This window comes from Schistocerca cancellata, chromosome 2, assembly GCF_023864275.1.
Source record: "Schistocerca cancellata isolate TAMUIC-IGC-003103 chromosome 2, iqSchCanc2.1, whole genome shotgun sequence".
NCBI classification, from domain to species: domain Eukaryota; kingdom Metazoa; phylum Arthropoda; class Insecta; order Orthoptera; family Acrididae; genus Schistocerca; species Schistocerca cancellata.
The window spans coordinates 592,040,913-592,067,214 of NC_064627.1; the positions used below are offsets into that span (position 1 = coordinate 592,040,913).

General features: G+C 38.0%; 1 protein-coding gene across 1 annotated transcript in view; it reads left to right on the top strand.

Annotated features, from left to right (window-relative positions):
• LOC126162228 (HCLS1-associated protein X-1) overlaps positions 1-23,158 on the top strand; it is a 71,846-nt gene extending 48,688 nt beyond the window's left edge. Inside the window, exons 5-7 of the mRNA XM_049918589.1 lie at positions 8,018-8,165; positions 8,288-8,441; positions 22,891-23,158. Of these exons, the coding sequence (XP_049774546.1) occupies positions 8,018-8,165; positions 8,288-8,441; positions 22,891-22,991 (403 nt within the window). The 3' untranslated portion in view covers positions 22,992-23,158. The remainder of the gene's footprint in view (positions 1-8,017; positions 8,166-8,287; positions 8,442-22,890) is intronic.
• The last annotated feature ends 3,144 nt before the right edge of the window (positions 23,159-26,302 follow it).

Sequence of the window (26,302 nt, forward strand, 5' to 3'; positions counted from 1 at the left end):
GTTGATATTTTTTTTTTTACTTTTGTTGATATCCTTGTTATAATTCCTTTTCAAGGTACTATCTAGTCCACTGAACTCTTTCCTAATCCTTTGTTGTCTCTGACAGAGTGAAAATGTCACCAGCAAACCTCAGAGTTTTAATTTGTTCTCCTTGAGCTTTAATTCCCTTTCCAAATATCTCCTTCATTTCATCTACTCCTTGCTCAGTGTACAGATTGAACAACATTAGGGATAGGCTACAACCCTGTCTCATCTCCTTCTCAGTTGTAGTTTCCCTTTCATGTCTTTCAGTTCATATAATGGCAGTCTGGATTCTGTATGAGCTGTGAATAACTTTTTACTACCTGCATTTTATCCTTATTACCTTAAGGATTTCAAAGAGGGCAGGCCAGCAACATTGTTAAAGGCTTCCTCTAAATCTACAAATGCTATGAACATAGGTTTGCCTTTCATCAAGTCATAGGATCAGTATAGCCCCCTATTGTTATGACATTTCTCTGGAACCCAGACATTCTTCCCTGAGGTTGGCCTTGAACAGTTTTTTCATTCTCACGTAAATAATTTGTCAGTATTTTGTGACCTTGGCTTACTTGAAAGTGATGGTCCAGTAATATCCACACCTGTCAGTACCTGCTTTCTTTGGAGTTGGCATTATTAAACTCTTTCTGAAGTCAGAAGGTACTTTGCTTTTGCCATATTTCTTGCGCACCAGATTGAATAATTTTGGCATGACTCACTCTCTCAGTGATCTCAATAATTCTGTGAGGGATTGTCATCTATTCCAGGGAACTTGTTTCTGTTTAGGTCTTTCAGTGTTGGGTCAAATTCTTCTTGCTCTGTCATTTCACCCATCTCATCTTCACATACTTCCTCGTTTCTTTTTCTTCTTTACTTAGTACAAGCTTGCCATATGAGCTCTCGATATTCACACTGTTGCTTGCCTTTTATCCAAAATTGCTCTTTAATTTTCCTGGAGGTGGCATCTATATTTCCCCTAGTTATGCATGCTTCTACAGCCGTGCATTTGCCCTCTAGCCATTCCTGCATAGTCAGTTTGCAGTTTCTGTCAAGTCTCATTCTTAGAAATTTGTATTTCTTTCATCTGCTTCATTTGCTACATTTTTTATATTTTGTCCTTTCATTAGTTAAATTCAGTGTCCTTTTGTTACCCAGGGGTTCCTATTCGGGCCTGCATTTTTACTAGTATGATCCTTTGCTGTCTTATCTACTTCATCTTTCAAAAACTATGCATTTACCTTCTGCTGTATTCCTTTCTCTTGTCTAATTCCAGCATTGGCTGGTGCTCCCTCTGAAACACTGAGCATTCTCTGGTACTTCCAATTTATCAAGGTCCAGGCTCCTTAAATTCCTACCTTTTTGCAAATTTTTGGTTTTAATCAGCATTTTGTAACCGTTAAATTATGGTTGGTGTTCCCTTTTGCCCCTGGAAATGTCTTTACTGTTTAAAATCTGGTTTCAGACTCTGTCTTACCATTATACAATCAGTCTGAAATATTCCATTGTCTGTCACTTTATTAGACCTACCTTTTGCTCTACAAGCCTTTGGTAGCCACGCACTTTCACTGATTCACCACCTGAAATTAGATGATCTAGGATCTACACCTAAAATGAAGAGCCAAAAATCTCCTTTGGGAGTTCAAAATGATAATTCACCAGTCTTTAATTGTTTCACTGTGATCCTACCGGTGATGACCAGGTCTCATACAGTCTAATAATATTTGCACACAGGTAGCTGGTATACACACACGTGGAGCTCAGCAGTCACTGCACCTTTCGGAAACAGACTTGAACATAGTACTTATGAAGTGCTCTGAGGTTGCTTCACTCTTTAATTAAGTTAATACATCACAAAACAATTCTTATAACCACCAATGTTTTGCAGCTGAACCAAAACTGCTCATTTTAACAGATGTTGCTCATGTCTATGACATATGCTTATGCAGCCTGATTAAAGCAAATGTAGAAAAAGCACAAACAGGCCCTGAGGCTGGGCTGTATATGTAATTGATGCCAAGCTAATACTGAAACTAGACTGATGAATGCTGAAGCAGAACCAAACAAAGGCTAAGAACAGACTGACTGAAATGGCGGGAGAGTTGCCCTTATAAAGACTTGCTCCAGAATAGTGTACAGTATTGGTTAATTAATAATAGTTTATAAATTCTCTAGGTCGTAAAGTTAATCTTTTAGTGGCTATTGATCTTTTGTTATATTTTGTTTATTTATCATGTGCAGCATCTATTAAAATATGCAGTACCTAATTTAAGTGTGTGCAGTGGGAATCCTGGGTTTATGGCCATGAGATCCATCTTCTATGTTAAAATCCAGGTAGATTCAGAAAAATCAGACGATCAACAATATACAAACATTTCCTGAAAATTCACAGGGGTTTGGCTATAATTGGCACTGAAAATTTGGATCAGGTGAATATTTAATTATTATTGCCTTTCAAACAAATTAAGTTTGAGCTAACGTAAATAAATTATTGAAAACAGGAAAAATGGCAATTAATTTGAAAGTGATCTTTCCTACCAAATCTACCTATTAGTGCATAACTTTGTGTGTGTGTGTGTGTGTGTGTGTGTGTGTGTGTGTGTGTGTCGTCAACTGTTGACGAAAGTCTTAATGGGCGAAAGTTTTAGTTGTGAAACTGAATGATTTGAATAATAAAGTTTTGTGTGTGTATTGGGGGGTGGGGGGGGGGGGAGGTTGTTTCTACAATTTTGACAATCTGCATAACGAGTGTTCATTGCAGGAACTTTAACACATGAATTTTGAAATTTTATGTGGACCTTAATATTTTAGTGTACTCAGAGTGATGGGAGCCAATCTGGTTCTTCACATTGTGAAGGTGACCAAAAGTTTCAAAAAATACTTAAGTTAAATAACTATACATTGGTGACAAAAATTCTTTTCTTTTACTTATTGTATTGATGGTTCGAAAGTTCTTAATTCGTGGCAATGGAAAACCTCTGAATACTAATCGTTCTCAGGACTGTTCCCCCCCCCCCCCAAAATTTAATTAGCGTGACCGGAATAAAACAACTCTGTGTCTAGGTCTTATGTATGTCGTGTGTTGACCTTTCATGATGACAACTAGAAGAATAACAAAAATTAATATATTATACTTACCTGTCTATAGACACACAAATAAAACTTTGCAAATTATTGGTGATATCAGCTGAAGCAGACTGTCTTGTCTCAGTTTCTTTATGTACACACATTCATGAATGTGGCAGTAGTGTGACCTTATGTATGCTGCAACAATGTGGCACAGTGGCTATAGCAACAATGGCCTGTAATGGTGGAGTGAGCAAATTGTTGTTGTACGTAAGTGTCTGTATGTTAACTTGTGAATTTGTCACATAGGTCATACAGTTGAGGTTTTGAGAGATGTTAGTGTGAAAATTCTGTGTGTGTACAAATGTAAATTGTGTTAATTGAAGAAATATGGCCTGGATGTTTTAGAACTGTGTCTCACAGAAATTTTAAATGGAAAAATAAGCATTAACAAAGCTAGGTGAGAATATTATATTCCCAAAGGAACCCTGATTGACAGAATTCATGGTCCAGTGTTTTGTTTCTGTGGAATTTCATAAAGCAAATTTGTAATCAGATTTTTCTGTCCTAAAACTTTCTTTGTATGTACTCTAAAATAAGTATTAAAAGTTAATTATTATGATTTATTTTTAAAGTATTGATAAAGTTTCAGAACAATTAAAATTGCCCTAGAGCCATAAACAATCCACAATTGCCACATAACAGATAAGCAGTCAACCTCATTCCCAGGTAGGATGAAGTCTTTTACCATCTCTTACAGCAAAATGTGTTAAATGCCTAAAATTTTATTACTACAGTTCAATAACAATGCTCTGAAAGAAAAATCGGTTTCTTAATTTTATTGTTTTCAGAACTTATTTGACAGTACAGCCTTCGTTCAAGATTCTTAAACCAATGATTAAATTATGCTCTGTACAAAATTCTGCCTGCAATCTTCCTGTTTCATCCCTTTCCTCCAGTTGGTGTTCTCTTACATTTTTTTCTTACTTTTTTCATACTACTGAATTCCAATCACCCATCATAATTAAATTTTCATCACCTTTAACTATCTGAATAATTTCATTTACCTCATCGTACACTCTTTCAATTTCATCATCTGTGGAGCTAATTGCCGTATAAACTTCTGCAGCGATGGTGGGTGTTGGCTTTGTGTCTGTCTTGACTACAATAATGCATTCACTATGATGTTCATAGTGACTTACACAGATTCTAATTTCCTTATTCATTATTAGGACTATTCCTGCAATGCTGATATTGGACCAAAATATCTTATCATTTGACACAATCTTCCAAAATTCTTGCATTGTCAAATATAAGTTATTATGGTGATTGGTACAAGTAATTCCTTCTTTTGATTTAGAGTTATTTTGTTCGGTTTTGCCCTGTGATAGGTTTGCTTTCCACACTTTCCCGCCCCCACTCCCCCTCCACACTCCCCCACCTCTTTCAGTACACACCAGTACACAGTCTGACATGGCTACAGCTTGTTGATTATGACATGATGTAGACATCATAGAAGAAAAGCATGTAAACACCATTTTATTAAATATTTAAAAACATAGTCTGAAAATAAGTGATAGGTTAAGTCACAAATTTTTTTGGAACATTCTTTTCAATTTTAAGATGTTTTTGGTTAACAATATACAGTTTTCATGCTATCAGAATGTGTGATGAGTGATTGAAGAGTGTATGTGAGGAACAAATTTTACATTACAGTTGATTGTATATGTATGGGCAGTTACATAATGTACATGTGGATGGCATACACTGCATGAAAGGCACAATGTAAAAATTGCTTGCATTTATATGAGAAAGTAACAAGTTTACTTTAGTCCTTTGGACTGTTACACTTACAGGATAATTTGGCATTGAATAACAGCAATATATAAAAGGATATATTGCCACTCACTATGTAGAGGTGGTGTTGGGCTATTGTATGTGATTGCACATGTGTGAATGTGTGTGTTATGTTTTGTCTAAATCTGATGGAGGGCTTAGTCTGATAACCAATAACATCTAGCAGTCTTTTTTGATGTACCTGCCTGCCACTCGAAGCTCTCTCTGTGTAGTGAGTAGCAGTATGACGTTTCTATGTTGTTATTGTTGGGTAAAGTTCGTCATAGTTTAGAGGACACATTTTGTATATTATACATAAATTCATTAAAGGGTTATTGGTCAAGTAGGTGAAGCACGTAGTTATAAGGGAACAGCCACAACACTTGGTGGCCATAGTTTGTTTTAGCCAGTAGATAGTCTGTGTGAATCAAAATACTGAAGATTTGGGATCTGTTCCAAAAAGATAAGACAATTTTCTTGTGGCTATGAAATTTTGTAACAAGTTTAATAATGCATTTTGTTTAGGAATGTTGTGTTAGGGTTAGCATAAAGTGGAAATTAATGCTTATATCTGATTTTGGTGATTTTTCTGAGTTTTTATTAGATAAAGTGAAAATTATGTTTCTTACTGCATGTAATAACAGTGTGTGACATATTATGCAGACTTTACTTAGAAACACTAGCTCAGTAAGAAGTAAGAAACTGTAAAATGTTTAGGGAAGCATAACTCATCACTGAATACTGTGTGTACATTTGATCGTTACTATTAAACTGGCTTTGTCACATTGTCTTTATCAGAAGCTCATTGGTGCAGTACAGTTACTGACTGTCAGTGAGAGTTTTATATGAATAAACTGTATGTTGAAGGAATAAATGAACATTATCTTTTGTAGTATGAACTGTTTATTGGAAACATATACTTTGCATTTAGTATGGACTTTGGGACAATTTTTTGTTGACTTTTCTATTTGAAAGTGTAGTGCAGTTGTTTTTTGAAAGCTTACTTAATTTAGTTATTAAACCAAGACCTCGTGTGTAGAATAAACTTAAAGCAGATTATAAAACCACATAATACACTCTAGAGACCAATCCCACACTGTCAGTAAGCAGCAGCTTTCTTCAACTGGGTTGCATTGTTGGTTATCCTAGATCAGGCAGCTTACTGAAATTAGTTTGGAATTAGATAGAAGGCACTGTGCTGCTGCACACTATAAGTATTGGTCAGACATAGAAAAGACAGTAAGTCTTTCATTACAATCATTACAGTAAACATTTTCAAATGCTTATAAGCACTGTAAAGTCATTTATCTCTGCCCCAGCTAATTGTTCATCACAAACTTTGACTTTTGGTAATGGAAAATTAGACTTTATTGATACTTAATGTATGGCTTCCACCTGATTTAGAGCATGACATAAGCAAATCACAAACTGCGTGATATACATGGAGAAAATAATAGTGCCGTTCAGGTTTTGAAGTCCTGAAAAGCACCAAATCCTGGACATCTCTCTCTCTCTCTCTCTCTCTCTCTCTCTCTCTCTCACAGGATGCTTTAAACAATTATTTGAAAAGTTTCATTTAACTGGATGCAAGAAGTCACAAAGTACTCACTACACATAATCTGCAAATTAGTGGTGCAGGAGCATGGATAGTCTACAAGCATCCTGTCCACCTGCCCTAGTGACCACAGCAGGTTAAACATTGTCACAGAGGAAAATAAATTGCTACTTCATATGTCAATATGGGGTAACATACAAGACAATTTGTTTCTTCCTTCTATAAACTCAAGCTTGCAAGTGGACGTATCCTGCCACTGCAGTAATATGGAGATGGACTTGGAGAATGGTGGTGATATTATTCATGCCACACATAGTTTCATCTTCAGCAGGTGCATCTCCGGGGATCATGACAAACACGTTGCATGTGGCTGACCATTATAAGGAAATAAATACCTGGTGCTATAGGTGATTTGGCTTTCACATTTCAAAGTTGAAGATTTTTTTTTGCGTTGCTTTGTGAATGAAACTGTTACCTTGCCTTTCTGCCCAGCACAACCACAATTGTTTGACAAATGAACATTATGTCACCTCTACAGGACCATACTGGGTGGCCAGCCGTCTACAGTGAGTCTGATAATTGCCGATTGGATGTCAGGATTCCATTTCTACAAGGCAGTATATGAAAATCTGAGGGCTGTTTGTTACTTTTTTTCTCCAAAAGTAGGGTTTCATTTCATCAGATGCTACAGGCTGTATATATGGCTCAGCATCCATGATTAGTAGGTGGATGTATAAGTAATTGTACTACTAATGATGGCTCAGAAGTTGGACTGTACATCAAACATCACAACACAGTTATTTTAAGTTGAGTACACAACTGGGATATGTGTTACATATAAGCAAAGATGTCTTAAGTAGATCTTATTGAAGATGTTGCTTGGCAGACAGATCTATGAAGATGATTGATGTTATTAATATCTGGTCAGCTTTCCACCACTTTGAACAAAATCCGGAAATTCTTTTAGGTTTGGTGCTATTGATTCTGAAGTACGCAAGGCTTTTTGGGATTTTGTTAATATTTTCAACAAGGCAACTGAAAATAACTAGTCATCTGCTAAAGCACATTTAAAAAATGGAAATTGGCAATTATCTGTGATTTATAACTTATAAGTCTAGAGTTCACAAGATGACCTTAATCAGCCAGACACTTCTTACCAAACAAACAGAATGTATTCTGAATGAATTTCATATCCTTCTGTATTGCATGTCATCGTATTAAGCAGGGTGAGACGAAACTAATTTTCAAGCCTCTGTACTCTAATACTGCAAATGCTTGTTGTGCCCTTTTGAGTAAAGTTCCTATAGTTTCCTTAAATCATTTAAAGTAAATTCTAGGATGAGATTAATAAATATGTTCTTTTGATGAAGTAGACTTCCAAAAAGTTAATAATTGTAATATCTTTTGATTCTGGAACCCATTCAGAAAGCTTGCCATGGATTTCTGCACTTCAAATGTTAACTGATGAATCCCTGACTTGTCATTGTAAGTAAAATGAACCAATAAACTGATATATTGTATGTATTGCATTACATTTATTTTCAGTATGAAAGGTTCAACTCTGGGTGAAATACTAGATGCGAAGCCTTCATTAAGAATTGGTGTTGATGGGGAGGAACTGCCAACACGAGGACCACAGATAAGAGTCTTTGGGAAAAGTGTAACAAGTAAAACTGTTTGCAAACCTGATGGCGTAAGTTTCATCCATATTTATATTGAGAAACTCATCTCATTGACATAGGCTGCTTTCTTTTCACAGAATGTAAAATAAACAACAAATTAAAATAATTTTTGTTTTTAAATTTTGTATTTCAGTCTGTAGAACATCATAAAACTGTTAGAGACAATCAAGGCAATGAAGAAACAATTGTAACACGGCAAATTGGAGATAAGAAGTACACAGTCATCACCCACACTGATGCCAACGGTGTGATTAAGAGGAGTGAGACCTTCCAAAATATGGATGAAGGTAAAATAACTTTGATGCCACTCCATTTAAATGTCTCCGAGGAACTTAACTAGCCTGGGTCCAAGTGTAGTGATTTTGTGGTTCGAGAGCTGCGGGTGGTGAGCACCCCAAATTCTCTATAATATTATGCTCACAGCATGTTTATGGCCATCCTGTGACGGGAAACTTTACTTGTTATAAATGTTTGGAAGTAATTAATTCTAACAGAATATTGTGGTTAAGTAATTCTAACAGAATATTTTGTGTTTGTGAGTAGTGGAGTACAGTGAGAGTTTTGTAATAAGTGATATTATCGTGGCAGGATAGTGGTAACGTAAGGCACGTAGAACAATTAGTATTAATTAAGCTAATACTGTTGGTGATGACTTGGACAGGATTACTACTCAGACTCGCAATAGGGTTCACTTTATTCAGCTGTTAATGCATCATAATCAACTCCACTTGATTCAACTGTAAGATTAGCTGATGTGGGTCTTGAGAAGAGGTGGGTGACTGTTCATAATACCCACATTTTGATGGTGGTGGTTGAGATTGGATTACACTTGCATGGCCAGCACCTGAATAGGACTGGGACACAGGTGATTAGTTAAGCTTTCTTTAGCTCACTGAAGGCTGAATTCCTTCCAAAATTTGTAGGAGGGCCAGACCTTTTACAAAGATGAAATCAATTAAGCAGTATCCCATCTTCAAACACTCATTGTCTTCACAGGTTGTCCTCTAGTTGAGGCACACTGTAAGGAAAAATGAGTAATAGGCTACCAGATGATGGAAGAATGTGGAGTCATTCCCCAAAATAGTGAACAGAAGTTGTAGAGATACAAGACAGCTTTGCATTAAAAACCAGTCTCCAAGCACAAACTTACCAAGAAGTCCACAGTACATACAATTTAGTGTCAAATGAAATTCTTTTATTGTATATTTCAGCCTTTGGTCTCACATGTAGTATCATTACTAGTTTCAGTTACCAAGTCATCATCAGGTGACCTGTTTAACAAAAAAGAAACAGGGGACTGTAAAATACTAGGAAACTAAATTACAAATTGAACTAACTTTTATAAATGCACTTGGATATGTTAGATGGTAGCTCATCAGCAGAACTGGCCAGGAGAGGCACTCACATTGTGAGCACATATTTGCTCTGATTTTTGCTTCTGAAGGCTAACTGTGAGTGATATGGTATTAAAAATATTCATAGTATAAATTTAATTGTAAGAGAGGGCCTGAAAAAAAAAAAGGATAACTACTGCTGTAGATAAAACAAACACGTACTAGAAGCAGGATAGATGGTGCATGCCTTCAGACATAATCTGCAAGTAGCAAACTTGAAGCTGGCAGTTGCAAGTGTACAATAAACAATCAGAACAAAAGTCATCACCTGTAGTCCAAAGACTGATTTGATGAAGCTTTACATGCTACCATATCCGATGTCTCAGGACATGTCCTATCAACCAGTACCTTCTTATAGTAAGGTTGTGCTATAAATTTTATTTTTTCCTAATTTGATTCAGCGACTTCTCGTTAGTTATTCTATCTACCCATTTAATGTTGAACATTCTTCTGTAGCACCACATTTCAAAAGCTTCTGTCCCCTTGTCTGTTCTGGTTATCATCCACATTTCACTTCGACCAGACAAATACCTTCAGAAAATATTTCCTGGCACTTAAATTTATAATCAGAGTCAACAAATCTCTCTGTTCCAGGAATGTTATTCTTGCTGCTGCTAGTCTGCATTAAATATCCTCTTTGCTTTGGCCTTTTTGCTGATAAAATAGGAAAACTTATCTGTTCCATTTAGTGTTTCATGTCCAAATCTAATTCCATCAGCATCCCCTGATTTAATTCAACTACTTTCTTTTACCATAGATCATGTTAGACTGAATAACATTGAGGATAGGTCACAGCCTTGACTCACTCCATTCTCAACTACAGATTTCTGTGCAAGTTACGAATAACCTTTCGCTCCCTATATTTTATCTCTGCTACCTTCAGAATTTCAAAGAATGAAACAACTGTTAAATCAAGCTACTGTTAGACAATTGGGAGTCGACAGAAAAAGAGTTTACTGCGCACCTGTGATTGCCAGTTACCAGTTGACTACTTGTACAGGCACACATTTAGGCTGTAGTCATCAATCCTGCCTCTAGTGTACATCTAGCTCACCTAAACCAGTATTTGTCATTTTCTTCCTGGTATTCACTTTGAGAAGCCTTTGTCTCACAATCAAGTTTCTACTAGGAATATATTTTTTACCGACTTTATAGTATTATTGCACATAATTAACAGTAGCTTCCAATTACTGAACAAAGTGGCGCAGTGTTTAGCACATGGGCCTAGCATTTGGGAGTAAGATGGTTCAAACCCGTGTCCGGCCATCCTGATTTAGATTTTCCGTGATTTCCATAAATCGGTTCAGGCAATTGCCCTTGAAGGGCACAGCTGACTTCCTTGCCCATCCTTCCCCAATATGATGAGACTGATGACCTCACTGTTTGCTTCCCTCCCCCAAATCAACCAACCAACCAAGCAAGCATTGGCAGAAGGCGGCACACATGAGCATGAGGGGACAGAGGGAAAGAAACAGCTCCTGGTCCATTCAGTTGACAAGCTATGATGAAACGTATTTAAGTTTGAAAAGAATCAGAATTTTTATTGTCACATGACATACAGTGGTTCATGGTGTGGGTTCCTGTAGTCATGTCCTATTTCATGAACCACGGGCAACGTATGAGTGGCCAAGTAGTGGTCCCGACAGTCGGGATACCAGTTTCTTTGGAATAAGGCTGGGCATCTCGGACATATTCTGAGTCGTGGTCACCTTTGTGCTCATACGGCAAAGACTACCAAATCCACCGGTTAGTCCCTCAGCTGTTAGGGGTAAAACCCAATGGGACTCGGGGCAAGTAAGGCTAGCAACCTGCTTCCCTGGTACTTTAAATATGATGCTGGCAACAATCAGAGCAAAATGCCTCGGACCTTTGGAGGTGACGGAGTCCCACCTCTAACTGACAAACCAGGGACTCCTAAGATACGACTTGGCAAACAAATGGTAATGAGATGGGGAGCTATTAATATCAATGGGGGCTACTCTGGGAAGAAGGTAGAGCTGGCAGAGGCTGCAAGTAAGATGGGGCTGGACGTTTTAGCTGTTAGTGACATTCGGGTAAGGGGTGAGAAAGAAGAGGAAGTGGGAGAATACAAGGTCTACCTGTCAGGAGTCAAAGCAGGAATAGCACAATGGGGTGTAGGGCTTTACATCAGAAAAGAAATGGAACCCAGTGTAGTTGCAATAAGGTATGTAAACGAACGACTGATGTGGATAGATTTGACAGTGTCTAGCAAGAAAATTAGGATTGTGTCAGTATATTCGCATTGTGAAGGAACAGATCAAGATAAGATGGATAGTTTTTATGAGGCACTCAGTGATGTAGTTGTTAGAGTAAAGGACAAGGACAGTGTTCTGCTCATGGGTGATTTTAACGCCAGGATTGGAAATCGAACAGAAGGGTATGAAAAGGTTATGGGTAAATTTGGAGAGGATATGGAGGCCAACAGGAACGGGAAACAACTCTTGGATTTCTGTGCCAGTATGGGCTTAGTAATCACAAACTCCTTTTTTAAACATAAGAACATTCACCGGTATACTTGGGAAGGCAGGGGAACCAGATCTGTCATTGACTATATAATAACAGATCAGGAATTCAGGAAGGCTGTGAGGGACACACGTGTATTCAGGGGATTCTTTGATGACACTGATCATTATTTAATCTGCAGTGAAATTGGGATTGTGAGGCCAAAAGTGCAGGAGGTCAGGTCCATATGTAGGAGGATAAGAGTGGAGAAACTTCAGGATAAGGAAATCAGGCACAAGTACATAACAGCGATCTCAGAAAGGTACCAGTTGAATGTAGTCAATTACAGTCATTGGAAAAGGAATGGACAAGGTACAGGGACACAGTTCTAGAAGTGGCTAAAGAATGTCTTGGAACAGTAGTGTGTACAAGTAGGATGAAGCAAACAGCTTGGTGGAATGATACAGTCAGGGCAGCCTGTAAAAGGATAAAGAAGGCGTATCAAAAATGGCTACATACCAGAACCCAGGTAGACAGAGAAAGTTATGTTGAAGAAAGAAACAAAGCCAAACAGATAATTGCAGCATCCAAGAAGAAATCGTGGGAAGACTTTGGAAACAGGTTGGAGACTATGGGTCAAGCTGCTGGAAAACCATTCTGGAGTGTAATTAGCAGTCTTCGAAAGGGAGGTAAGAAGGAAATGACAAGTATTTTGGACAGGTCAGGAAAACTGCTGGTGAACCCTGTGGATGCCTTGGGCAGATGGAGGAAATATTTTGAAGAGTTGCTCAATGTAGGTGAAAATGCGATCAGTAATGTTTCAGATTTCGAGGTAGAATGGGATAGGAATGATGATGGAAATAGGATCACATTTGAGGAAGTGGAAAAAATGGTCAATAGATTGCAGTGCAATGAAGCGGCTGGGGTGGATGAAATTAAGTCGGAACTCATCAAATACAGTGGAATGTCAGGTCTTAAATGGCTACATAGGATAATTGAAATGGCCTGGGAGTCGGGACAGGTTCCATCAGACTGGACAAAAGCAGTAATCACACCAATCTTTAAACATGGAAACAGAAAAGATTGTAACAACTACAGAGGTATCTCTTTAGTGTTGTGGGTAAAACCTTCTCAGGTATTGTTGAAAGGAAAGTGCGAGTATTAGTTGAGGACCAATTGGATGAAAATCAGTGTGGGTTTAGGCCTCTTAGAGGTTGTCAGGACCAGATCTTTAGCTTACGTCAAATAATGGAGAAGTGTTATGAGTGGAACAGGGAATTGTATCTATGCTTTATAGATCTAGAAAAGGCATATGACCGGGTTCCTAGGAGGAAGTTATTGTCTGTTCTACAAGATTATGGAATAGGAGGCAAACTTTTGCAAGCAATTAAAGGTCTTTACATGGATACTCAGGCAGCAGTTAGAGTTGACGGTAAGTTGAGTTCATGGTTCAGAGTAGTTTCAGGGGTAAGACAAGGCTACAACCTGTCTCCACTGTTGTTCATATTATTTATGGATCATATGTTGAAAACAATAGACTGGCTGGGTGAGATTAAGATATGTGAACACAAAATAAGCAGTCTTGCATATGCGGATGACTTAGTTGTGATGGCAGATTCGATTGAAAGTTGGCAAAGTAATATTTCAGAGCTAGATCAGAAATGTAAGGACTATGGTATGAAGATTAGCATCTCCAAAACGAAAGTAATGTCAGTGGGAAAGAAATATAAACGAATTGAGTGCCAAATAGGAGGAACAAAGTTAGAACAGGTGGACGGTTTCAAGTACTTAGGATGCATATTCTCACAGGATGGCAACATAGTGAAAGAACTGGAAGCGAGGTGTAGCAAAGCTAATGCAGTGAGCGCTCAGCTACGATCTACTCTCTTCTGCAAGAAGGAAGTCAGTACCAAGACTAAGTTACCTGTGCACCGTTCAATCTTTCGGCCAACTTTGTTGTATGGGAGCAAAAGCTGGGTGGATTCAGGTTACCTTATCAACAAGGTTGAGGTTACGGATATGAAAGTAGCTAGGATGATTGCAGGTACTAGTAGATGGGAACAATGGCAGGAGGGTGTCCACAATGAGGAAATCAAAGAAAAACTGGGAATGAACTATATAGATGTAGCAGTCAGGGCGAACAGGCTTAGATGGTGGGGTCATGTTACACGCATGGGAGAAGCAAGGTTACCCAAGAGACTCATGGATTCAGCAGAAGAGGGTAGGAGGAGTCGGGGCAGACTGAGGAGAAGGTACCTGGATTCGGTTAAGAATGATTTTGAAGTAATAGGTTTAACATCAGAAGAGGCACCAATGTGAGCACTGAATAGGGGATCATGGAGGAACTGTATAAGGGGGGCTATGCTCCAGACTGAACACTGAAAGGCATAATCAGTCTTAAATGACGACGACGACGATTAATGTACAGGGGACTCATCAATACTGCAATTACAATTTATGTGTATTGCAGAAACAATAATTATTAATTTATATTTTACAGTGACTGTGTGTAGCCTAATAACAGTATTACTGTAAAAAGAATGAATAATTATTATAGTCATTTATTAGACATAAAACTTTTAAACTTAATTAACAAAGCATTTTAGCCACTTGCTCTCATGGTCAGATTGTCATATTAACCGTAAGAAATTATTCGAAGGAATAATAACCATTCTGTACGAACGACTGTCATAGTTCTTGCTTTAGTTGCCCCATCTCCATGCTGAGCATTTGTTTCTTTTTTAGAATGTTGTAAATATTCATGCCCGTGTATTCTGGGGTTTGTGCAAACAGCTTTAATCTGTATGTGAAATTCTCCATGTTCCTAGTACTGTATTGATGTTTAAAGTTATTGTCCATGAATAACATGGGATTACCGTATACAAAAATAATCAGTTCATAAATTAACAAACTTGGGGCACTTAATATTTTTAAATTTCTTAACAGGGTACAACAGGATACTTTCGGTTTTGCGTTATATATATTTCTAACAATTGATTGTTGTAATTTTAAGATTCTAGTCATTTTGCTTATGCCTCCCCAAAAAATAATGCCATACCTTATAACTGATTCAAAGTAGCTGTGGTAAACTATTTTTCTTGTCTCCAAGCAAGCTGAATATGACAGAATCTTCATAGCAAATGTAAAGCTGTTTAACTTACTTGTTAAATACTGTGTGTGAAGACCAGGATAGTTTTTGTTCCAAATGCATGCTATCCTGGTGGCAGCTGTAGCTACTTTGGTAGGTATGCCATCCCACACAGCAAATTTTTTGTTTTTTAGCTGTACTATAGTTTTCTCTACATTTTTAATTGAAATTTTGTCAAATTTGTTAAAGTATTCTTCTGCTCTGTCTCTTAAATGTACTTTCTCTGCATAAGCATGTACATTTACATCTGATTTAGATACATTTATAAAAAAAAGTGTCGAATGGCTCTGACATCTCAGCCGGGTTTGTTACAATTTTACTCCCCACCTTAATTTTGGAAATTCTTTGCTGTCAGTTCTAGTCTCCAGTTCTGATTTTATGATGGATGTACTGCCTTTGATTTGTTTCCATGAGTTGAAATGTATTTATTTTTATGATGGATGTACTGCCTTTGATTTGTTTCTATGAGTTGAAATGTATTTATTATTAACCATTTGTTTTGCTGCTTTCACTATACTTTTAAACATGCTTTTATACTGTTTAACATTGTTAATGAAAACAGGGTCTTTGTTGTATTTCAGTCCCTTGTGCAGTTGTCTTCTTCTTCTTCTTCTTCTTTTTTTTTTTCACTGGATATTTTTATTCCAGCAGTGATCCAATTAAGCTTATTAGACACTTTTGTCTAGCACACTCTCAGTGGAAGTTTTGATAAAATACATGTAAAAGATTTTCAAAAAATATGTTCACATGTAGAGAGTTTGGAATCTCCTTGGACTTGCTGCATAACAAAGGTGTTTTGATTTTTATTTCCATTTTCTTCTTCCTTTGTAAACAGATTACCTGATGATAAATGCTAAGGAATCATAACCACTAATGATGACTCTAGGCTGAAAAATACAACAAAAAGAATTTCTTTACAACACAGTCACTGTGTTCCCCTCGGGCAGTACACCTAGTCGATGTATGAATGACAAATGTAATATGTTTCTGCAAACTAATCTACTTTCCTAGGTAGCTCTTTTCCATTGGAAAAATACAGTTCTAATAAGCAACCAGTTTATATAGGTATGCTATTAATTTCTAAAGTAGGAAAAAAAGGAATCTATATAATAATACAATGATCAACCCATTTATAGAATTTTAATACAGACAATACTACAGTGTACTTTATAGTGTCACCAAGTAGTCTAAAACAGTTCATTGTACATGAGAGGAACAGCTCACAGAACACTTAAAACTATGAGTGTTAACATTCGTTCATTCATTTATTTATCATTATAAGCATCACGCCCCCCCCATGAACCATGGACCTTGCCGTTGGTGGGGAGGCTTGCGTGACTCAGCGATACAGATGGCCGTACCGTAGGTGCAACCACAACGGAGGGGTATCTGTTGAGAGGCCAGACAAACATGTGGTTCCTGAAGAGGGGCAGCAGCCTTTTCAGTAGTTGCAGGGGCAACAGTCTGGTTGATTGACTGATCTGGCCTTGTAACATTAACCAAAACGGCCTTGCTGTGCTGGTACTGCGAACGGCTGAAAGCAAGGGGAAACTACAGCCGTAATTTTTCCCGAGGACATGCAGCTCTACTGTATGATTAAATGATGATGGCGTCCTCTTGGGTAAAATATTCCGGAGGTAAAATAGTCCCCCATTCGGATCTCCGGGCGGGGACTACTCAAGAGGACGTCGTTATCAGGAGAAAGAAAACTGGCGTTCTACGGATCGGAGCGTGGAATGTCAGATCACTTAATCGGGCAGGTAGGTTAGAAAATTTAAAAAGGGAGATGGATAGGTTAAAGTTAGATATAGCGGGAATTAGTGAAGTTCGGTGGCAGGAGGAACAAGACTTTTGGTCAGGTGATTACAGGGTTATAAATACAAAATCAAATAGGGGTAATGCAGGAGTAGGTTTAATAATGAATAAAAAAATAGGAGTGCGGGTTAGCTACTACAAACAGCACAGTGAACGCATTATTGTGGCCAAGATAGACACAAAGCCCATGCCTACTACAGTAGTACAAGTTTATATGCCAACTAGCTCTGCAGATGATGAAGAAATAGATGAAATGTATGACGAGATAAAAGAAATTATTCAGGTAGTGAAGGGAGACGAAAATTTAATAGTGATGGGTGACTGGAATTCGTCAGTAGGAAAAGGGAGAGAAGGAAACATAGTAGGTGAATATGGATTGGGGGGAAGGAATGAAAGAGGAAGCCGCCTTGTAGAATTTTGCACAGAGCATAACTTAATCATAGCTAACACTTGGTTCAAGAATCATGAAAGGAGGCTGTATACATGGAAGAAGCCTGGAGATACTGACAGGTTTCAGATAGATTATATAATGGTAAGACAGAGATTTAGGAACCAGGTTTTAAATTGTAAGACATTTCCTGGGGCAGATGTAGATTCTGACCACAATCTATTGGTTATGAACTGCAGATTGAAACTGAAGAAACTGCAAAAAGGTGGGAATTTAAGGAGATGGGACTTGGATAAACTGAAAGAACCAGAGGTTGTAGAGAGTTTCAGGGAGAGCATTAGGGAACAATTGACAGGAATGGGGGAAAGAAATACAGTAGAAGAAGAATGGGTAGCTCTGAGGGATGGAGTGGTGAAGGCAGCAGACGATCAAGTAGGTAAAAAGACGCGGGCTAATAGAAATCCTTGGGTAACAGAAGAAATATTGAACTTAATTGATGAAAGGAGAAAATATAAAAATGCAGTAAATGAAGCAGGCAAAAAGGAATACAAACGTCTCAAAAATGAAATCGACAGGAAATGCAAAATGGCTAAGCAGGGATGGCTAGAGGACAAATGTAAGGATGTAGAGGCTTGTCTCACTAGGGGTAAGATAGATACTGCCTACAGGAAAATTAAAGAGACCTTTGGAGAGAAGAGAACCACTTGTATGAATATCAAGAGCTCAGATGGCAACCCAGTTCTAAGCAAAGAAGGGAAAGCAGAAAGGTGGAAGCAGTATATAGAGGGTCTATACAAGGGCGATGTACTTGAGGACAATATTATGGAAATGGAAGAGGATGTAGATGAAGATGAAATGGGAGATAAGATACTGCGTGATGAGTTTGACAGAGCACTGAAAGACCTGAGTCAAAACAAGGCCCGGGAGTAGACAACATTCCATTAGAACTACTGATGGCCTCAGGAGAGCCAGTCATGACAAAACTCTACCATCTGGTGAGCACGATGTATGAGACAGGCGAAATACCCTCAGACTTTAAGAAGAATATAATAATTCCAATCCCAAAGAAAGCAGGTGTTGACAGATGTGAAAGTTACCGAACTATCAGTTTAATAAGTCACAGCTGCAAAATACTAACGCAAATTCTTTACAGACGAATGGAAAAACTGGTAGAAGCTGACCTCGGGGAAGATCAGTTTGGGTTCCGTAGAAATGTTGGAACACGTGAGGCAATACTGACCTTACGACTTATCTTGGAAGAAAGATTAAGGAAAGGCAAACCTACGTTTCTAGCATTTGTAGACTTAGAGAAAGCTTTTGACAATGTTGACTGGAATACTCTCTTTCAAATTCTAAAGGTGGCAGGGGTAAAATACAGGGAGCGAAAGGCTATTTACAATTTGTACAGAAACCAGATGGCAGTTATAAGAGTCGAGGGGCATGAAAGGGAAGCAGTGATTGGGAAAGGAGTGAGACAGGGTTGTAGCCTCTCCCCGATGTTATTCAATCTGTATATTGAGCAAGCAGTAAAGGAAACAAAAGAAAAATTCGGAGTAGGTATTAAAATTCATGGAGAAGAAGTAAAAACTTTGAGGTTCGCCGATGACATTGTAATTCTGTCAGAGACAGCAAAGGACTTGCAAGAGCAGTTGAACGGAATGGACAGTGTCTTGAAAGGAGGATATAAGATGAACATCAACGAAAGCAAAACGAGGGTAATGGAATGTAGTCGAATTAAGTCGGGTGATGCTGAGGGAATTAGATTAGGAAATGAGACACTTAAAGTAGTAAAGGAGTTTTGCTATTTGGGGAGTAAAATAACCGATGATGGTCGAAGTAGAGAGGATATAAAATGTAGACTGGCAATGGCAAGGAAAGCGTTTCTCAAGAAGAGAAATTTGTTAACATCGAATATAGATTTAGGTGTCAGGAAGTCGTTTCTGAAAGTATTTGTATGGAGTGTAGCCATGTATGGAAGTGAGACATGGACGATAACTAGTTTGGACAAGAAGAGAATAGAAGCTTTCGAAATGTGGTGCTACAGAAGAATGCTGAAGATAAGGTGGGTAGATCACGTAACTAATGAGGAGGTATTGAATAGGATTGGGGAGAAGAGAAGTTTGTGGCACAACTTGACTAGAAGAAGGGATCGGTTGGTAGGACATGTTCTGAGGCATCGAGGGATCACAAATTTAGCATTGGAGGGCAGCGTGGAGGGTAAAAATCGTAGAGGGAGACCAAGAGATCAATACACTAAGCAGATTCAGAAGGATGTAGGTTGCAGTAGGTACTGGGAGGTGAAGAAGCTTGCACAGGATAGAGTAGCATGGAGAGCTGCATCAAACCAGTCTCAGGACTGAAGACCACAACAACAACAATAAGCATCACAATATTGTGTAGTTTTAACTGTTGAATTGGCTGCTGTCAGGCTATTGCTTAAAGGTTCATTTACGTGGGCTGTAAAAATTGCAGAATGCTGACAATATTGTGTGGCACTATTGCAGCCAGACAAATTGCATCCACATTTATAGCAACATTATCAGCTGTTTTGCCAGGCATTGTTTCTGGCAATATATTTCTGGACCAGAAGTGTTACACCAGGCTATACTATTGCCACAAAATAGGCCAAAGTGAGCTAGTGGAAGTAAGTGGAACTCTTCAGCTTTTACAATGGTATAAGGAAAAGGATACATTGCTACTCACTGTAAAGATGACACATTGAGTTGCACACAGACAGGATGAACAGACTTTTACACATTTAGTTTTCAGTCTAAGCCTTCTTCAAAAAAGAAATCTCACACACATTCATTCACACAAGTAAGCACACTTCACACACACGACTGCCACTTCTGGCACCTTGGACTGGAATGAAATTATCACGTGAATGAAAGCAGCAAATTGGAGAGGGTAGGAAAGGGAAAGGGAAAGGGGTACTGGGAGCATTGGCAGAAGGTGACACACCTGAGCATGAGGGGACAGAGGGACAGAAACAGTTTGGTGGAGGGTGTGGGGTCAGTAGGCTACCATTGGTTGAGGCCAGGATAACTTTGAGAGCAGAGAATGTGTTGTGAGAACTACTTCCATCTGTGCTTTTCAGGAAAGCTGGTGGTGTAGGAGAGGATCCAGATGGCCTGGGTTGCGAAGCAGTGATTGAAATCAAGCATAGTATGTTCAGCTGGATGTTGTGCCACAGGGTGGTCTACTTTGCATTTGGCTAATTCGGCAGTGGCCACTTGTCCTAGTGCACAGCTAGTTGGCAGTCATACCAATATAAATAATGTGCAATGCTTGTAGGAGAACTGTTATATGACATGCTGCTTCCATAGGTGGACGAGCCTCTGATGGGGTGGAATAAGCCTGTGACAGGACTGGAATGGGAAGTGCTGGGTGTGTGGATTGGGCAGGTCTTGCACTTGGATCTTCCCTAGGGATATGATCCCTAAGGGGAGGGCTTGAGATTGGAAGTGGCCTAGGGATGGAGTAGGAAGTTTTGGAGGTCGTGTAGGTGATGGAAGATCACTTTAGGAGGGGTGAGAAGGGTTTTGAGTAGGATATCCCTCATTTCAGGGTGTGATGATACGTAATTAAAGTCCTGACAAAGGATGTGTTTCAGTTGTTCCAGTCAGTGGTGGTACTGGCTGACAAAGGGGACACTCCTGTGTAGATGGTTCTTGGGGTTGGTGGGAGAATTGGGAGTGTGTAGAGAAATCACACAGGAGATTGTTTGTGGACTAGGTTTCACATCAGACAAGGGAGGAAGATACAAAGAACAAAAGAAATTGTGTTTTTGGAAGTGTCTTTTTTTAAGAAAGCCAGATGCTTCAGAAAATTTAACTTGTGAACTGATCTTGGGTACATAACTTTTCCAGAATTGTACCAGGATGTCGAAATGTAATTGCTAGTGTCTCATAGAAACAATTGCATGGAGAACTACTAAAACTGATTCAACTCAGAGTGTACACAAGTTACAAAGTAATGGTTAATCATCCTTGGGTTTTTAGTTACTAGTGATCTGTACTGAAATTTAGTATACCTCTTTAAAGCATGCTGTTTATTAGGAAGCCTTTTGGTACCATAAGTAAGCAGTGATTTTGTAGGAGAACTGAAGGTTTCATTAAGGTAAGTTTGAAATGAGAATATAATTTTTATTTATATTTTATTTTTGTTCATCAGCACACACTACTGTTTACACTACCAGGTTCTGTGTCAGGGCCAGCTAAAATAGTATGAAACTCATGTGGATGAGGAGCAACATCCATTTTCACTTTTCCTGTGCAACTTTTTTGCTTTGCATTTGGCATAAGTTTGAAGATTTTGGAATTTTTTGTGTACTGCATCAAGCATTAGTTTGAGTTGATCGGCAACAGCTTGCCACCTTTACTTTTTCAGGTTGATGTCCTTGTATACACTACTTTCGATTTCCCGTTGCTCTGGTCATAGAAGCTTGACATTTATGAAATTTATAGGACCCATGTTTATCCACTTCTCTCCATTGCCGTACATAAAAAAAAAACTTAACAACAATGTATGGCTAGCAAAATTGATGGTTATTTGTACATGTGCAAATTTTCAAACAAAAGCTAAACCATATTGTATTGGTTCAGACATGGGACTGCAGTGCTCTTGATGAGAGAAGTAGGAAACAAAGGTGAGAGTGAGAGAGAAACATATACAGATAAGGACAGAGGTAGAGATTCTCCTGCAGTATGAAATATCCTCCACCCTTTGTGGATAACACTGGCAAGCCCTTGCCAGTATCTGTGCAACTACCTGCAACAGCCTGCAACATCAGCAGTATTCCCCAGTCGTACCAGAAAATTGCTGTATATTGCAACCACATTGCAGCAATGTTGAAGAAAATGCTACTTTGGCCAAATATTGCCTCGTGAATGACACATATAAAGCTGCTACTTTGAAAATAGCAGAAAATAGTAAAAGAAGATGACTTCCAATCTGCAGCTTATCCTTTAGTTACTTCAGATAAATGGTAGGATGCTTTCATATTGTGAATTGTGGACAGTTTATGGCCATTTTTCATTTATCTGAGACAGTTTCCATCTGTAGTGACTTCACTGGTGTTGAAATGTTGGCAAAAATACATTTAATGCATGCTATAGGAGCTTACTGCTTGCTTCAAGTCAATTCTAACTTACCACAAAATAAAAATGGTGTTTTTAGTCATGTTGTTAAGCAGTTTGTTGGCATTGGTCATTTAGTTTATAATGATAATGTTCATGGTACTTTACTAAAATGCTTATTACTGGATTACCTTCGCTGTTCAGTCTGTGACAAGATGGGTTATTTAAAGAGGTATTCTGTTGGGAAACAATATAGCAGTGCATCAGGAAAGAAACAGTCACGAAAATTTTCAAAATATTGTAAAACCCTGCCAAATAATGAAAGAAGTACTGCTCTTGTTATGTAAAATGGTATTTTTTTTTACATGTACAATAATGGATATTGTTTAGATAAGTTGCAGTCTGTTTTCACTCTGTTGTTTTGTTATTTAAATATTACCATTGTTTCAGGTGAAGTTGAAGAGTTTAAGAAGAAGTGGAATATCAAGCCTGAGTTGGACAACAAAATGACAAAAGATGGCATTGACTTTAAAAAGTTTTTTAGCTTCTGAATTTTTGTACATAATATGTATATGAATTTAATTATGAATGAATATAGTCAAGAGTTGTGGAAACTTGATGAAAGAATTGTAATAATGTAAATATCATATCACAGTATTATTCTGTTGTACATTTCAATCAGTAAATTTAATTTGCATGTCAATAAACCAAAACATTACTTGAAACCATAACAGATGACTTTATTATGTGGTATTTTGACATATCATAGACCCTCATATTAAAAAACTAGGTAGGGTGGAGAGCTATGATTTTAATGGAAAGCAAATGATGGCTAGACCAGAAGCTCCTTCATGACATGGGGAGCTGGTTCATGGAGCTGCTGTGTGAACCAAAAAGTACTAGTTTACTGGTATTTTCTGGTATGTGCAGCAGCTACACGAGATGTCTCCAAAGATCAGCGAGGAGTTTCTGGTTTAAAGATAATCACTTGAATGGAAACCAAATAAATAAATAATTGTGATCTGGAATATTTCTGTTATCCGTACACATTATAAAAGTGCGTGTGCATGTGTGTGTGTGTGCACGCATTGTGTCTCCTAAACCACTGGACCGATTTCATTCAAACTTGGTACACACAATCCTTACTGAGATAAGGAGATATGACATCATAAAGAACAAGATTAGTGAAAAACAGCCGCAATATGCGTGACGTTTAAATTTATTATTTCTTTACTACTAACTGTATTCACAACATATTTTGCTAGCAGTATCCAGTATGTGGCTGAATGTACCTAGCTGAATATATCATTGTATGACACATAATTCAAGATATATGATGCCATAAACACTGAGATACATGAAAAAATACTGCATCATGAAGTTTTAATACATTTATTCTGTATTGCTAAGACACTACTACAGTTAAGTCAACTTAAGGAAATCCCTGACATCTGGCTGCCCTTTTGACAACTTTCAACTGTGAAGCACAAGTGGCTGTAGGCAAAAATGATAGCCATCTATAGAGCTATGAAGAGGTGTTACCATAGGGACATTTACAAAATTGCATTGTAGACATGTGAATCAGCTTCACCCAGTATAAAGAAACTGCCCGGGATCATGTGTCTTAATTTGGATACTATCCTTTTACATTTGTACATTATGCATATTTCTGTGTACACTGTTTCATAATTTCAAAGGTGTTTTCGTGAATATATGGAAATTACATTTTTTTGATACTTCACTACAAACACAGTTAATTTTTTTGTTTCCATTACTAATAGAAAGCTGGCAAGATGAATACCTGGGTAATACTGGGTTTGTCAGCTAGTATCACTATAAAGCTCAAGACTATTTCCACATATGCCATCTAAATTTAACTGAGTACATTAGTAAAAAAGCCAGTACTCCACCTCAGTTTTGTTCATCCATTGTTAGTAGCTGAATATTTACTTCATTACAGAGGTATTTTTCAAAGGAAACCTTAACGTATCTGTGAATACAGAGTCCTATTTATAGCACCTAATTACTTGTCGTACACCTTTATTTCTATCTCTGAACCTAGACGTTCAGATAATTTATGAATGGCGAGATGAGTTTTAGTTTCCTTTTGAATTGGTAGGGATTTCTGATTTCTTCTGCTGTCAGATAGGAGCTTGGTGAATATCTTAATGTAAATTGAAGGGGATCACTGCTGTCATCAGTATTGGGACATTACATGGGATCAATGGTGATGAGTGAAAATGTGTACCGGACCAGGATTTGAACCCTGGATCTCCTGCTTACAAGGCAGGTGCATTAACCAGTGCACCACCCAGGACACAGCGTTATCGCAACTGCACGGACTATCTCAGCATGCCTCATATCCGATCCACATTCCCACCAATCGCCACCTATCCGCAGTCCCTGTCCATTTCTTCTGTGTTTACTATTCTTGAGATTCCCATATGAGGTTGGTTGTATTTATGCATCTACACTGAAGAAGGTGGATCCGTTGCCCAGCTAGGCATACTAATTATATGAATGCATCCGAAAGGACAGACACTACGCATTCGTGTAATAGACAATATTGTAATACCACTGTATCAAACAATGTAAAGTGCAGGATGGAATTACGACATTATAACAACAGTATTTCCAGTGTTCTTTTCATTGTATCTGTCTGTGACTCAACTCTTTCTTTCTCGTTACTACCAGAGTTTGTAACTTCATTCAGAACCCTGGACAATGAGGCGAAGTTTATGTGTGTCTTTTCTTGTGACTATGTATATCATATATCAGTTAAACCTTATTTTCATCAGCAGCAACCAAAGCAGCATTAAGGAGTAATTGTATTGAGAAGTGAGTGCGAGAATTCCAAGATCCTTAAGACTTCATCAAGATATAGTTATCTGTTTTGTATAATATTCTTACTGCTTGCTTCTGCTGAATGAACATTTTATTTACTTTAGGTTCACTGCCACAGAAAACAAATCAATAAGACAATTGGGACTGAAAATATCAAAAATAAGACAATTGGGATTGAAAATATCAAAAATAAGCCAACACTTCCTTTAAAGTCAACGCAATGAGAGATGCTCCTAAAGACCTAATGGTCTGAAGTGAACTTCTTGCTTTCTTTATCCTTGTGTTGATACATTTTAACTTTTTATCTAGCCGGCCCCCAGTTAGATTTACATGCTGTGCTTTTCTTTGTATGAGCATTAATGTCTACTTCTGGTGCTAGATAGTCATTACTGCTTGTGTGAAATAGCATAATATGAATCTGTGAGATTAAGACGTAAACAGTTAGCTGTGAACCACGGTGTAGTCAGCCATCACCTGAGGTGGTGTGTTATCAGCAAATCTGACTTTTCTAACTGCCCTTTAAATTAATTGGAAGATCATTTATGTAGCTTAGAAATAATAGTAACCCCATTGCCAATCCACATGGTATGTTCCACCACTCTGAGTTTATTTTCGTGCCTGAGACACAGTCTGCAAATGAGACCCTCCGCTTTTTGTCGTCAGATGAGATTCTATCTATGCAACACGTACACCATTAGACACTGCAGTTTGGCAGAAAGAATTGTGTGATCTAACATAAAGCCTTGGTTAGGTTATAATATATATCAACAGGATGTTTTCTTCTTGTTCAGCTCTGTTAGTACTTCATTTGTGATGTCTAGAATTGCTTTCTGTGCAGAGAATCCTTTACGAAAGCCAGACTGACTTATGGTGAACAACTCCTAAGTTAAAAATGCCAGCATTCTAACATAGGCCACTTTCTCAAACCCTTTTGAGAAGGCCGGAAGGAGTGATAAATATCTTGAAAGGGTTGGGTGCTGCAACAAATTCTTGGTCTACAAATTTATCAATTTTTGAA